The sequence below is a fragment of the Schistocerca gregaria genome, chromosome 8 (genome assembly GCF_023897955.1).
Source record: "Schistocerca gregaria isolate iqSchGreg1 chromosome 8, iqSchGreg1.2, whole genome shotgun sequence".
Classification (NCBI taxonomy): Eukaryota; Metazoa; Arthropoda; class Insecta; order Orthoptera; family Acrididae; genus Schistocerca; species Schistocerca gregaria.
Genome location: NC_064927.1, coordinates 505,441,653 through 505,457,315, shown reverse-complemented (window position 1 = coordinate 505,457,315; position 15,663 = coordinate 505,441,653). Strand labels below are relative to the sequence as shown.

The 15,663-nt window shown below is 45.7% G+C and overlaps 1 protein-coding gene across 3 annotated transcripts in view; it reads right to left on the bottom strand.

The window, feature by feature from the left end:
- The window catches only part of LOC126285011 (carboxypeptidase N subunit 2), a 168,360-nt gene that overhangs the window by 112,466 nt on the left and 40,231 nt on the right, over positions 1-15,663 (bottom strand). For all 3 annotated transcript variants that reach the window (XM_049984320.1, XM_049984322.1, XM_049984321.1), the window contains 2 exons: positions 13,470-13,541; positions 11,031-11,102 (listed from right to left, as the gene is read on the bottom strand). In XM_049984320.1, coding sequence (XP_049840277.1) covers positions 11,031-11,102; positions 13,470-13,541 — 144 coding nt within the window. The remainder of the gene's footprint in view (positions 1-11,030; positions 11,103-13,469; positions 13,542-15,663) is intronic.

The window sequence follows — 15,663 nt, the reverse complement described above, 5'->3', positions numbered from 1 at the left end:
AGTGCGGCACCATCAGCCCGTACTACAGCTCTGTGGTGACATTTGGTAGCAGTGAGGCACCATCAGCCCGTACTACAGCTCTGTGGTGACATTTGGTAGCAGTGCGGCACCATCAGCCCGTACTACAGCTCTGTGGTGACATTTGGTAGCAGTGAGGCACCATCAGCCCGTACTACAGCTCTGTGGTGACATTTGGTAGCAGTGCGGCACCATCAGCCCGTACTACAGCTCTGTGGTGACATTTGGTAGCAGTGCGGCACCATCAGCCCGTACTACAGCTCTGTGGTGACATTTGGTAGCAGTGAGGCACCATCAGCCCGTACTACAGCTCTGTGGTGACATTTGGTAGCAGTGCGGCACCATCAGCCCGTACTACAGCTCTGTGGTGACATTTGGTAGCAGTGCGGCACCATCAGCCCGTACTACAGCTCTGTGGTGACATTTGGTAGCAGTGCGGCACCATCAGCCCGTACTACAGCTCTGTGGTGACATTTGGTAGCAGTGCGGCACCATCAGCCCGTACTACAGCTCTGTGGTGACATTTGGTAGCAGTGCGGCACCATCAGCCCGTACTACAGCTCTGTGGTGACATTTGGTAGCAGTGCGGCACCATCAGCCCGTACTACAGCTCTGTGGTGACATTTGGTAGCAGTGAGGCACCATCAGCCCGTACTACAGCTCTGTGGTGACATTTGGTAGCAGTGCGGCACCATCAGCCCGTACTACAGCTCTGTGGTGACATTTGGTAGCAGTGAGGCACCATCAGCCCGTACTACAGCTCTGTGGTGACATTTGGTAGCAGTGCGGCACCATCAGCCCGTACTACAGCTCTGTGGTGACATTTGGTAGCAGTGCGGCACCATCAGCCCGTACTACAGCTCTGTGGTGACATTTGGTAGCAGTGAGGCACCATCAGCCCGTACTACAGCTCTGTGGTGACATTTGGTAGCAGTGCGGCACCATCAGCCCGTACTACAGCTCTGTGGTGACATTTGGTAGCAGTGCGGCACCATCAGCCCGTACTACAGCTCTGTGGTGACATTTGGTAGCAGTGCGGCACCATCAGCCCGTACTACAGCTCTGTGGTGACATTTGGTAGCAGTGCGGCACCATCAGCCCGTACTACAGCTCTGTGGTGACATTTGGTAGCAGTGCGGCACCATCAGCCCGTACTACAGCTCTGTGGTGACATTTGGTAGCAGTGCGGCACCATCAGCCCGTACTACAGCTCTGTGGTGACATTTGGTAGCAGTGCGGCACCATCAGCCCGTACTACAGCTCTGTGGTGACATTTGGTAGCAGTGAGGCACCATCAGCCCGTACTACAGCTCTGTGGTGACATTTGGTAGCAGTGCGGCACCATCAGCCCGTACTACAGCTCTGTGGTGACATTTGGTAGCAGTGCGGCACCATCAGCCCGTACTACAGCTCACGGGGACTGCCGAGCTGTGGCCCTTCTTTCGCACGTGTTGAACCATCGCCGAGCTGGAGGTAGACTTGGCAAGGCGCCGTGCATTTTCACCGTCACAGTGGAAGGTTCGTAGGCATCTTTGAGCCAAGTTCACACTCCTGCATCGCAACAAAAAAGTTCTTTTGCAAACTGTACTTTATTGAAAAAGGAGACAGCAGAATACTGCACACAAGGCTGCACAAGAGTCACAGAGGTGCGATCCAAATGCAGATAAGATTTCTGCTCAGTGTTGACTGAGTGAAAGCTGATACTTCTTAGCAGTAAGCTTATATTGTTAACAACAAACGACATTAAAGAAAATATCTGTTGAGAGGCCGGACAACGGAACAGGAATTTCTCAGAGTTGAGACTGATCATATGACAATAACACCAATATATAAGCCTCCAAATACGCCATTCGAATATGACCTGCCGCGCAATAATCCCCTTCCCACGGACAGTATTGTAATGGGTGACTTGAACAGTCGCCATACACGCTGGGGATACAATGAATCTAATGAAGACGGACTCAAGGCGGAGACACGGGCAGATGCTGAATCACTCTGCGAGAGACGCCCCGGCTGCTGGCTCCTGGCTGCTGCTCCACACTCCCAACACAGGCCCAGCAGACTCACAGTCACGTCAGCAGTGGTGCCAGTGCGAAATCCATTTCGACGAAGATTTAATTTCAAGAGGGCAAACTGAGAAGGTTTCGCAATTGGAATCGACGAAAAGCTGCAAACTCTAGAACCAACACCCAGCAACTACGATAAGTTCCTAGAAATCGTCCAGAATGTATCAAGAAAGTCTATCCCTAGGGGCTGCAGAACGGAGTTTGTACCGGGCCTAACGACAGACAGCCGGCAACTATACGATGCATATAAGGGAAGGTATGAGGAGAACCCATTCTCTGAAGAAACTCTTGAACTTGCAAATGCACTTACCGACCAGCTAATCGAGAAGCGCCGAGAAGAATGGCAACATGTAATTGAAAGTGTAGACATGAAACATACTAGCCGGATTGCCTGGCAGGCAATTAAGAAGCTAAATAATGACCCTAAGCAGCAAACGGAAGCACCAAGAGTAACAGCCAACCAAATAGCGCACAAACTCGTTCTTAGTGGGAAAACGAAGACGCCAGCAAAAACCATCCCAATAAGAAGTGGCGATAGTGAGACGAGCTACTACAGCCGTCCATTTACCATCGAAGAGCTAGAGTCCGCACTTAAATCTCTGAAACCTGGCAAAGCAGCAGGGCTAGACGACCTTAGGAATGAACAGATCCTTAAATTTGGCGAGTACACGAAAAACTGGCTGCTCCTACTTTTCAGTACCTGTACCCGGCTAAACAACATCCCGAAAATCTGGAGAAAGGGCAAGGTCATAGCCATTCCAAAACCAGGCAAACCATTGGACGAGCCAAAAAATTTCAGACCGGTAACATTACTTTGCTGCTTGTACAAGGTGTTCGAGCGCATGCTGCTGAATCGACTTGTGCCTAATATTGATCATCAGATAATTCCGGAACAGGCGGGTTTTCGCCCTGGGAAAACTTGCACTGGACAGGTCTCGAATCTTACCCAGTTCATAGAGAACGGGTACGAGAAGCGTCTACTTACTGGAGCCGTACTTGTCGACGTCTGATCCGCATTAGACACTGTACAGCACAAACTGCTGCTCACTAAAATATACGATATGACAAATGATTTCGGGCTGATACAAATTATATCAACTCTTCTCAGCAACAGACGGTTCATCGTAAACCTAGGAGGGAAGCGAAGCCGATGGCGTGTCCAGAAAAAATGGACTACCCCAAGGCAGTGTCCTCGCACCCACTCTTTTCAACATTTATGTGAATGATCAACCAGTTGCACCAGGGACTAGGAGCTTTGCTTACGCGGACGATCTTGCAATAGCCATGAAGGGTCGGAACTTTAACGACATAGAAATTAGTCTTACGAATGCCCTCAACGGTCTAACGCCATATTACGAAGCCAACTGCCCACGCCCGAACGCAGCAAAGACATTATCCTGCCTATTCCATCTTCGAGACCGAGACGCCTAACATACCCTAAACATCACGTGGAACACCCAACGGATCGCGTTCAGCAGCATTCCTTGTTATTTAGGCGTCACCCTTGATCCCACACTTACTTACAGACATCATGTAGACAAGGTCAGGGGCAAACTATCAACAAGAAACGACCTCCTGAGTAAGCTCACCTCCACAAAATGGGGTGCCGACCCACATATTTTACGTACGTCGGCACTCGCACTCTGCTACTCGGTTGCTGACTACGCTGCCCCAGTTTGTGAAAGGTCAGCGCCTGCGAAACGAGTGGATCCTCTGCTGAACGATGCCTGTCGCGTGATCGCGGGATGCCTAAGACCCACCCCGGTTAGTGGCATGGCTCCAGCCAACATCAGACGAGCTACAGCAAGCGAAGCAGAGCGCCTCAAGTAGCTGCGCGGCCGGCGCCATCCTCTCCTCGGACAAAACCCTCCACACACACACACACACACACACACACACACACGTCTAAAATCGAGACTGAGTTTCGTCGCCTGAGTCCAACAGCTCGAAACCTGAAAACAAAAGGCCAGGTTGTCAAAATGGCAAGCAACACTGCCTACGGGAGCCCAGGCACCTCTAATCTCCCCCAACGAACTATTGGCCTCTGGATGTGAACGAACATGGCCACTGTGGATAACTCTGAACCGGCTACGAACTGGGGTGGGCAGAGGCAACGTAAACACGTGTGAGTGGGGACACCGAGGCGGCACGGACGCAGCCCAGACAGTGGGCCACCTCCTGGAGTGCAGCAACACGGGGGAAGTGTGCAGGGAAGCGGATCTGGCAAACGCTACGGTAGTGGCCGTTAAATGCGCTCAACTTTGGCGGGACGTAATATATATATATATATATATATATATATATATATATATATATACTATGTTTGTCTTTTATTGTAATGGGACTCCCCATTTTCGGTTTGTTTTATTCATACATATGTGTATTGTATTTGTATTTGTATTTGTGTGTATATGTAATATGTGGCTTGTCTATGGCTTGGACACGATTAAATAAATAAATAAAATTGTTAACAACAAACGACATTAAAGAAAATATCTGTTGAGAGGCCGGACTCCGGAACAGGAACTGACAAGAGGTTCTCGAACTTACACCGTATGTTTCCCGAACAGCTCATTTCTGAGCCAAGAAAATATCCTTTTGCAAATGGAAAAAGCTACTTCACATTATAATGCACCATATCACAAGCGAATGAAAATAAGCAAAGTAGACTAGCAGTTATTACAGATACTCTTCTAGTAGTAAACACGGCATCATCCTCTTTTTGAACAAGATCTCGGCCGTGGGCTTTCCACGATGGCTTATCATCTATCTGAACATCTAGTAAAATGTCCGCCTGGATAGCTGAGTTGTCAGCGTGACGGATTGCCGTCCTACGGGCCCGGGCTCAATTTTCTCTGCTCTGGGACTGTCTTCATCATCATTTCATCCCCCTCCGGCGCGCACGTAGCCCAATGTGGCGTGAATGTCATAAGACCTGCACCAAGGCGGCCGGAGCTGTCCTGCAAGGGGCCTCCCGGCCAATGACGCCAAACGCTCATTTCCATTTTACCTACTAAAATGAACAAGTCATGCTCATGCTCAATAACGATATTCACATTCTGTGTTTTCAAAATGTCCTGTGTATGCCTTTTCATTCCGCAATCTACATTCTGTATTCAAGCCTTGGTCTCCCTCTTCAATTCCACGCCCCTCACACAAACATAATTCCTTCCATTAGTCTATTGGCAATTATTTGATAGCTCAGAATCCAATCCTTCCTCTTCGTCAAGTTACACCATAAATTTCTTTTTTGTCCAGTTTGATTAAGTACGACATCATTTGTTACTCGTCCTACCCATCAGACCGTCAGCATTCTTCCATAGTTCCACTTTGCAAAAGCGTCTGTTCTGTTTTTTCTGAACTGCTTATCGTCCACGTTTCCCTTCCATAGAAAGCTACACGCCAGGCAAATACTTTGAGAAAAGACTTTCTAAGAAATTTATACAATGTTGGAAACGATGCAATACCCTGAGGGACGAGATAAGCTTATTGACAAGTGAGCTGACATATAAGAGCATATAATAACAAATTCAGACCAAATGAAACTAATGCCACAATAAAAGGTACCCGAAACAGTCGCATCGCATCAATACACATTGTACCTGCCCCCCTCCTCCCTAGCCTCTGGCGGTAACGCAGGTGTGTGTTCTCGCATGCAAACGATCGTAAACGTGCCGAATGCCATTCTGTATCCTGCGATCTACTATCCCAAGCGCCCTGCGTCTTCTGTTGGGTCTTGCAGGTTCAGCTGGTTCAGGAGAACGAGTAAGTTGCCGCCTCAGGAAGTCCCACACGTGGCGAGAGATCTGCTGACCTTATCGGCCAGGGCGGTTGCTGTACACAACATGAGCACGTTACCATCGCAGTAGTCATATGTGGACGTACACTGTCTGCTGGAAAAACACTTCACCTTCCTGTCAAAGAAATGGCAGCAGCATGGAAATAACAGCTTGTGAAATGTAGTAGGCTTTGGTAAATGCACCCGCCAGAAACACCAACGTTGCCCCCCGACAACTTGAAGCCTACGGCGGAATCTATGTGTAGCGGGCGGATGCACTTTGGAACTGGCGTCTCACCAGGTCTACGTCATACCTCGTTGGTCCGTCACTGAGGAGAATAGAACGCCATTCCAGTCTCCAGTCAACACTTTGATGACACCAGAGTAGCCGTCGTTGGTGGTGTCAGGGTGTCACCAGCAGCTCGGCCAGAGGCACCCGCCATCTTATTACAATCAGACGGTTCCCAATGGTCGCCTGATGGTACTTGGATGGCCACCGCTACACCGATACAACGTGCTGGTCTTGACGTGAAGTGCGCCTGTGCTATGTGAACGCCCAGAACCTGGTCTGCAGGCGTGGGCACGTTCCAAAAACCGCTTTTAATGCAGCGGCACACCGCCGACACACTGTGTGCCAAACATGTGCAGTAACCCGTCGATAAGTGCATCCAGCTTCGCACAAGCCAACAGTGTGACCCCATTCAAACGGCTGAAGTTATTCAACAACAGTAGGAACTCGTCGGTGGGGCTTGGTTGTACGCAAGAACAAATGTCGTAAACTTTGTTCGCCTCTAAACTCATCACAGTTAATGCCTGCAGCGACGGAACGGAGGGAGCACATACAGGCGTCGTGAGCGCCGCCCGATCGCCGATGACCGTCTCAGCTGAATCACAGTCCCTCATTACAAACGTATTGTACTCTGGTGCCACAGAACACAGTGCTTGATTGTGTTGCATGTTTCCCGGCAGCATATTAAATACTAACACTCTTATTCAAAAATGCTTTTCTTCCTACTCTCAGTCTGAATTTTACAATGTGTATACTTCATATTTTGCTGCCCGTATAGCAAAAATCATCTACTACCTTTAGACTCTAATTTCCTAATATAATTCACTCGGGATCGCCAGATATAATTCGACTAAATTCCCTTCCCCGTGTTTTATCTCTGTCGATGTCCACCTCATAATCTCTTTCCAAGATGTTGTTTACTACAGTCAACTGCCCTTCGAAGTCCTTTCCCGTCTCTGACAAAATTAAAATCAGTGGCCATTTGTAAAAGTTGTTTCTTAATTCGCCACTAACTTCAAACAAAAGTCGGTCATTAATTCAAAATACGCTTGTTCGCTTCTTGCACAGACAGCAGAATAACGCAGCACCTCATACATTGAATGGAAAATATCACGAATGAATGGCGTAGCACTCAAAATATGCAGTTGAAAACGCATGTGCAAAATACACTCGTCTCCAAAATTAAACCAACAGAGCGCTATTTCCCCGTTGTGTGTCTAATTCTCGATATAATCATACAAACTGTGAGCATATGTCCGTACGATAGGAGGGTGGCATTCCGATCAACTGACACCCACGCCAACGATGACGTCGGGGCACCTATCAAAACAATTAGTGTGTGCCGGGTAGAGCCTAATACACAAGTGGTGTATGCACACCACAGACCTTGCAGTATGGCGCAGAGAAGGCGCCTACCAGACTCTCTATGGTGGAGGGCCATAGGAAAAATGGAAGCAGGACACTCGCAAAATGATGTAGCCTGCTGGCCTCGTGTGAATCGTCCTGCTTTTCTCGGAAGTCGCAGCAGTTTATAGAGACCGAAACTGTATGCCGATGACCAGGGCATGGCCGACCATTTGTGACATCAGAAAGAGGGGACCGTTATTTGGCTGCAAGGACACAACGGTATCTCCTTAGTACTGCACGGCATCTGGCATCTGACCCAGCAGCATCCACTGGACGTGTCGCATCGAGGCAAACGGTGTACAGAAGGCTTTGGCAGAGGGGCCTTTGCTGCCGGTGACCTGCTGCGTGTGTGCCTCTGACGCGTCTTCATAGAAGGCAACGTCTGGAGCGGAGTGGTCAACATATTACCTTAACAGTCGAGCAGTGAGCCAGATGACTCCCGGTTTGCACTGCAGACTGATTCTCGACGGAATTCGGACCTGGAGGGAACGTCGAGGCCCAACTAGACCGATGTTGAGGAGCTCCCTAATGGTATGGGGCAGGCATTACGTTAATCACATCAACACTTCTTCACTAAATTGTACCGGTAGATTGGCAGTGTTCAACTGCTCTCAGGTATCGTGAAGAGATGTTGCGGAGCCAGATGTCGCATTGATGGACGATAGAGCACGGGGGTGGTTGATGTTTTCTTGGAAACGGAAGGTATTGTATCGATGCCGTGGCCTCCCGATTTGAATCCCATAGACCATGTCTGGGTTGCAGGGATAGACGGGTTGCATCACATCAGCGTGCGCCAACCACTCTCCAAGACTTGTGAGCACCTCTGGAGGAGCTACGGGCGTTATTGCGTCAACATGAGATTGACGACATCATTCACGGCATTCACCGTTGTTGTCGTGCCTGTGTTGTTGCCAGGGGTGGCCACACCGCATGCCGAGCACATTAGCCAGTTGTCAGAATGTGTGTGCAAATCCGTTACGTTGGAAAACGCGAAGAACATTTTTGTCTACCGTTCTGCACGTTGTAGTTGTTGACGTCTCAGTATCCTTTAAATTGCTTCTACTTTACTATCACCTGTGTATACCGTTCGGTGGCAAAATAAATGCAGCCTTGCAAAATTTGTTGCTTTAATTTCGGACACCAGTGTATAGATAAGCGAACGTGGAGGACATGGACGGTGACTGTGGTTAGGAAGTCGTGACTGCCAGCACAAAGTTATTTCATTAACAAAAGCAATACTTATAACAATGTCAATAACGTAAAAACAATAATTAAATAGATACAGTTTTGAAAATGGCTGTTATTCAGTAACTGTATACTACTTCCAGTTTAAGATTAAACAGCCAACCGGTTGCACATAAACTTTAGGCACATTGACCGAAGTTTCGACACCTACTAGGGGTGTCTTCATCAGAATGGTCAATTGCTAAATCGTAAAACGACATTGCTAGAAAGGAATAGTCAGAATTTGAAGCAGCTATGCTCAAGTCAAAAGTAAAACAAAACGTTGTAGCCTTTGCCACGTGTACCCACCTAGGAAGAACATCAGACTGTCCGTTCTGATGTATATACCCCTAGTAGGAGTCGAAACTTAGGTCAGTGTACCTAACGTTTATGTGCAACCGGTTGGCAGTTTAATCTTATACTGAAATAAAATATATGAAATAACATAAAATTTTACATTCGTGCCAACTACATACACTACTGGCCACTAAAATTGCTACACCAAGAAGAAATGTAGATGATAAACAGGTATTCATTGGTCAAATATATTATACTAGAATTGACATGTCATTACATTTTCACGCAATTTGGGTGCATAGATCCTGAGAAATCAGTACCCAGAACAACCACCTCTGGCCGTAATAACTGCCTTGATACGCCTGGGCATTGAGTCAAAATGAGCTTGGATTGCGTGTACAGGTACAGCTGCCCATGCAGCTTCAACACGATACCACAGTTCATCAAGAGTAGTGACTGGCGTATTGTGGCGAGTCAGTTGTTCGTCCATCATTGAACAGACGTTTTCAATTCGTGAGAGATCTGGAGAATTTTCTGTAACCAGGACCTGCAACATGCGGTCGTCCATTGTCCTGCTGAAATGTAGGGTTTCGCAGGGATCTAATGAAGGGTAGAGTCACGGGTCGTAACACATCTGAAATGTAACGTCCACTGTTCAAAGTGCCGTCAACGCGTAACCAATCGCACCCCATACCATCACGCCAGTATGGCGATGACGAATACATGCTTCCAATGTGCGTTCACCAAACTAGGATGCGACCATCATGATGCTGTAAACAGAACGTGGATTCATCTGAAAAAATAACGTTTTGCATTCGTGCACCCAGGTTCGTCGTTGAGTAGACCATCGCAGGCGCTCCTGTCTCTGATGCAGCCTCAGGGGTAACTGCAGCCATGGTCTCCGAGCTGATAGTCCATGCTGCTGCAAACGTCGTCGAACTGTTCGTGCAGATGGTTGTTGTCTTGCAAACGTCCCCATCTGTTGACTCAGGGATCGAGGCGTGGCTGCACGATACGTTACAGCCTTGTGGATAAGGTGCCTGTCATCTCGACTGCTAGTGATACGAGGCCGTTGGTATCCAGCACGGCGTTCCGTATTACCCTCCCGAACCCACCGATTCCATATTCTGCTAACAGTCATTGGATCTCGACCAACGCGAGCAGCAATGTCGCGATACGATAAACCCCAATCACGATAGGCTACAATCCGACCTTTATCAATGTCTGAAACGTGATGGTACGCATTTCTCCTCCTTACACGAGGCATCACAACAACGTTTCACCAGGCAACTCCGGTCAACTGCTGTTTGTGTATGAGAAATCGGTTAAAAACTTCCCTCATGTCAGCACGTTGTAGGTGTCGTCACCGGTGCCAACTTTGTGTGAATGCTCTGAAAAGCTAATCATTTGCATACCACAGCATCTTCTTCCTGTCGGTTAAATTTTGCGTCTGTAGCACGCCATCTTCGTGGTTTAGCAATTTTAATGGCCAGTAGTGTAATAAGATTTCGTTTCTAAACTTAAACTTTACTAACCTTGAATTCTATCCTGGCCTCGGTGAAACTGGAAGCACAGCATCCAGTGTACATCATTTACAGATTTCTCTTTATAAATGGAAATTAATGATTTTGTGCGATTCAGGAGAAGTCGCGTCACTGCGTCACCTGGGGTTGCCAGTTCTTTTGTTTCGTGATACGCAGTATAAATGACAATTATATACTGCACACAAGTTATTGCGCACTAACTGAGTCATTCTATACCAGCGACAAATATCATATCAAACCCAGTTATAACAATTATGAGGTAGATAAAAGGAGAATGGAAACAACTGACAAACATATGTGTTCAGTGTATTGCGTAACCTTAATCTTTGCAATTTGTTGTAGGAGCAGACAGGAGTCCTCTTATGCCTGCGCCTCCGTGCAGAAACGCCTACCTGAGAGGTACTTACAGAGTCTCGAGGTGGACGAGCTTGCTGAAGAGTCTCTCGGAGAGCTCCACCAGGCGATTCCTGTTCAGCCTCCTGTTACAAGGCGAGAGAGTCTGTGTTAGTGCCTCGTGCTGCACGCTAAGAAGAAGAGCAAACAGCTTGCGCCCTCTGCAGCGAGTTAATATCAGACGCTTGTAGCTGAGACTTGCTTTAGGCCTCCACAAATTTATATTTATGGACAACAGATTACAGGACCTTAGGAATCAAAGACAGTTTCTGGGAGTTGGAAGAGGGGTGAAATTAGAACGTATTGGAAATAATGGAGTTTTCAGAAGTGTGACAGGAAAGCGGAGTCAGTGCAGAATTAAAATCTTGATACACCTTTACATACATGTCAATAAAGGGGAGATATTCGGATATAGACTTAAGTGTAAAAACAGTATTAAAGAAATTCATTAAATCTCAAACAAAATAGCAAGACTTCTTTAGGAATAAACCAAGTCTACGTTACAAAATGTTCACATTCTGATAAAGAGAACGAATATCTTCACAAATATTTCCACACACTAATAAATGCCAACGAATTCCACTGCACGGTAGTGACAGGAAATTTTATACTCCGGTCCACCAAGAGTTAGAGAACAATTGTTCAGTGGGAAACTACAGATTTGCTACTAGAAATGACAGGGCTCAAGCATTAGAAGAGTCTGTCGACAACAGTATGTTTGTTGCGAACACGTTCTTGCATATGAAACCAATACTTGGACTTGGACTTGGTAAGAGTCACAACTTATATTTTTTAATTAATAAAGAATTATGTGACGTATTAAACCACTACAGATTTTAGTTTATAATATACGTATAAGATATAGAGTGTAGAAAAAAAACTTATACGTCAGAAAGCCATAACCATAGATAATGACAATTTATTTAGGATTATGGATGTATGCTAGAACAAATTAAACAGCGAGTTTAGCATCTTAGAAAGTGAAGGATAAACAGGTACAGACGAAAGAAATATTATTTTAAAAATATATTTAAGGAAACAGTTAAATCTGTTACAAGAATGAAAAAAGAAAGGAGACAAAACGCAACATCTCAAATGGAAGAAGAAAGCTATTAAAGGAAAGACGATATTTTGAAGCCAACAGTAACAGCAACACAAAGGATGTGATGAATAAATTTGTCCCGAAATGAGTTGAAGAGAATGTGAGAGAGTAGAATAAAATTTCATGAGAAAAACAATTTCTTAATACAGAAAAGAAAGTTATTTGAGACAAGCACGGCACATGGCGCAATAATTATTAAAAGACAGGTAATTGTGCAAGTTTTCCGAAGTATCTTTAAATATTTGCACAGTTCATTGGATGAATTACAGACACATGTAGAAAATAAATTTATTTGTGTTTACTGAAAGAGTTATATCTGCTATGGAACTGATACGGTTTGTTTACATACTTGCAGCCATAAGTGGCAATTTGGTGGGTGAGACATGTTTTTACTACACTACGGCTGTGGAGGCCTCCCGCGTCGTTCCCCTACGCTCTGTAAAGAAGCATTGGACTTCATTTCCATTTTTTTAATGTTGCATTATGTAAAGCATTATGTAAAACACGTTTTGTCATGTAATTTTATTTACCGATTTATGTTACCTATCACATGTTCATATTAAATGTATTCACTCTCTTTAAAATAGGGCACAGTCCCATGTTCGGTTTAAACTGTTACGAAGTGTAAGCTTTCACGAAATTTGCAGTAGTTGTGTGCTTCAACTCAATGGGTTCTCAATATTGCCCTGCTTATGAGCAGAAGGCTGATGAAATACAACCGCTGTTCTAGGTGTTCTCAATTTTTTACCGAAGAAGAGTGACTAAAAACGTTTTTACTGACCCGAACGTACACTTCGTGTAACATTTGCTTCTAAATGTCACGTGTTCAGTAAATCAGATTATTTTTAGTGGTAACTTATGTTGGCCTCTCCACTTTCCTCCTTTATCCACGTCCTCTACAACTTCTGACCAGTTTTCTCCACGTCGCAGTGGTGATACCGCTTGCCTTGCATACCCGACGGCTACGTCCGACCGACAATCATTCACCGTAATTAATCCGTCGGGCAGCCCACGCGATTGGCATTCACCCGTCAATCGGCCATATTCAGACGAACAGCTTGTGTGCAGTACTGTCACCAAACAAACAAAAAATTATCTGTCTCGAGATTATTGGATCGTCATCGGTTCTCTTCGGCTGGCCAGCTGACGGGCAAATACGATTCCAGTGGACGACAAGCCTACTTTACCGCAATATTCCCCACTCGAATTCAATAACAGGAAATGCTCACAATGTGTCTGGCCTATCTTGTTTCACGGAATGATTTGTGTGGTTACATCCAATAATTTAAGTATGCAAACAGAATTTACGATTTCACTTGTAAAGGCTGTACTTGAATATGGCAGCACTTACATGTGGCGGACGCTGTGCAGAGACTCGAAGATGGCAGGTGGCAGGTGGTCTACGCTGTTGTCGAACAGGTCTCTGCAAAACAAGCAGGTCACTTCACGTGGCTAGCAGTGCACACACCGGAAAGGGGAAGAATGCGGAGGCAGAGGATGGCCTTCCTACGACGAGACCCTTGTAGAAAGGTAGGAGATGACATTAATTGCTTGGAGACTCTTGTACAGACACAGACAGTGGCATTGCTGGAAGGAGACCGTAGTATGGGAGTGGAAATAGCGTTTCTGGTTGGTAGGCCCTTGTACGTGGCATTGCCGGTTATGGTACCCATTTTTAGAGACAGAAGATTGCTGTAAGAAGACATTGTACAGAGACAGAATGTTGTAAGGAGACCTTTCTACAGAGATAGAGGATGGAATTGCTGTAAGGACACCCTTGTTCAGAGAGACAGGCGGTGCCATTGCTATGTAGGAGACCCTCGTACCGAGAGAGAGAAAAATGTTCAAATGTGTGTGTAATGTTATGGGACTTAACTGCTAAGGTCATCGGTCCCTAAGGTTACACACTACTTAACCTAAATTATCCTAAGGACAAACACACGCACCCATGCCCGAGGGAGGACTCGAACCTCCGCCGGGACCAGTCGCACAGTCCCTGACTGCAGCGCCCGAGACCGCTCGACCGAGAGAGAGGAGAGCGTTGCTGGTTGAGAGACCAGTGTACAGACACTGAGGATGGACTGCTAAGTAGGCGGCTCTTACAAAGACAGATGATGGCATCGCTGCAGGGAGGCCCTTGTACAGAGACACAGGATGGCATTACTGTTTAGGAGACCCTTGTTCAGAGACATGTGATGATACTGGTGTGGTAGGGATGCCCTCGTAGAGAGATTTTATCACTGTCGTTTATCTCCAGTGGGCTTGCACGCATAAATCATTGTAAAATGACTGATTGAACAGAGGGGTCGCTATACAATTGGAGCCGACCGTTAGCACAACAAAAGGAACCTCTACATAATATTGCACCCAGTAAGAGTGACGAAGTTAAGAACGGTTTGTTTCTTCTTCTACGTTTAGTAATTCATAGTTCAGAATACTTGAAGTTCTAACAGCCCTAGCACAACATAGGTCGAAAATTAATTATGGTTGAGGTGTTGCTCACGCTGCTAAATACTGCATTTCCGGGCAACAACAAAGTTATATTATGTGGCAGGTGTCATTAGAGTACAGTTTATAAAGTCATTTCATGAAATAATGGATAAACTACGCACTCATCTTTTCGTGTTTCCCACTCTGGTCTCGTTGTGAATTCATGGCTCTATCGTCGAAAATCTAGGTAGTGATGATTCCAAGCTCGGATGCAAAGAGGCCTAGGTGTTATTCTGCGATATTCAAAAGTTTTATGGATGTGTTTCACAAACCATTCTTGAAGATTATACCTTTGAAAGTTAGCACAATGGTGATGTAAAAAAGTAATCAGCACTCCGAATTTAAGTTACACTTCTTTTTTATTACTTTTGTTCCAGTACCACGCAACACACAAAACATCACATTATAAAACATACTTGAAAATATCTTCCTCACTGTTAAAGTTCACATTTTATAAACTGACTACAATTTGTGTCTTTTCAACATGACGACCAAGACTTGACTTTCTAATAACCGCTTACGCGCCCAAAAATCAAGGTTACAAGTACGTCAAAGATTATAGTGACAAAAGAAAGAATTCACATAGAATAAATATCATTGCAATATAAACATATTGATGTATCAAAGTACCTCTACATTAATGAAATCAAATCTGAATGTTGTCTCAAAAATATGTTAACTACTTTACAGAAACACAGTATTGCTGGTATCGAGAGGTTGAGGTGAGGTGCCGTAATGGTTACGTAATTCAAGTACCATTACAAAGTGTTGTATGTGAAACAATAAGAGCAAAGGATTGGCGAATTGCTTGATACGAGGGGCTTTCGTTAAGTAATGCAACACATATTTTTTCCTGGAAGCAGGTTAGTTTTAGTCAGGATTCCAATACTCTTTCAGCTTCAGCACTCAGTTTTTTCTGCTCACCTTACTGCGAGGACCCTCACGCCCGCATGGTACCACTCACTCTACCGGCCGACTTCGGAGCCAACGTTCTGCTGCGTCAATAACCTTCAATCATCCACGTAATACTTCCATTGGTGTGCATCCTTCATTGG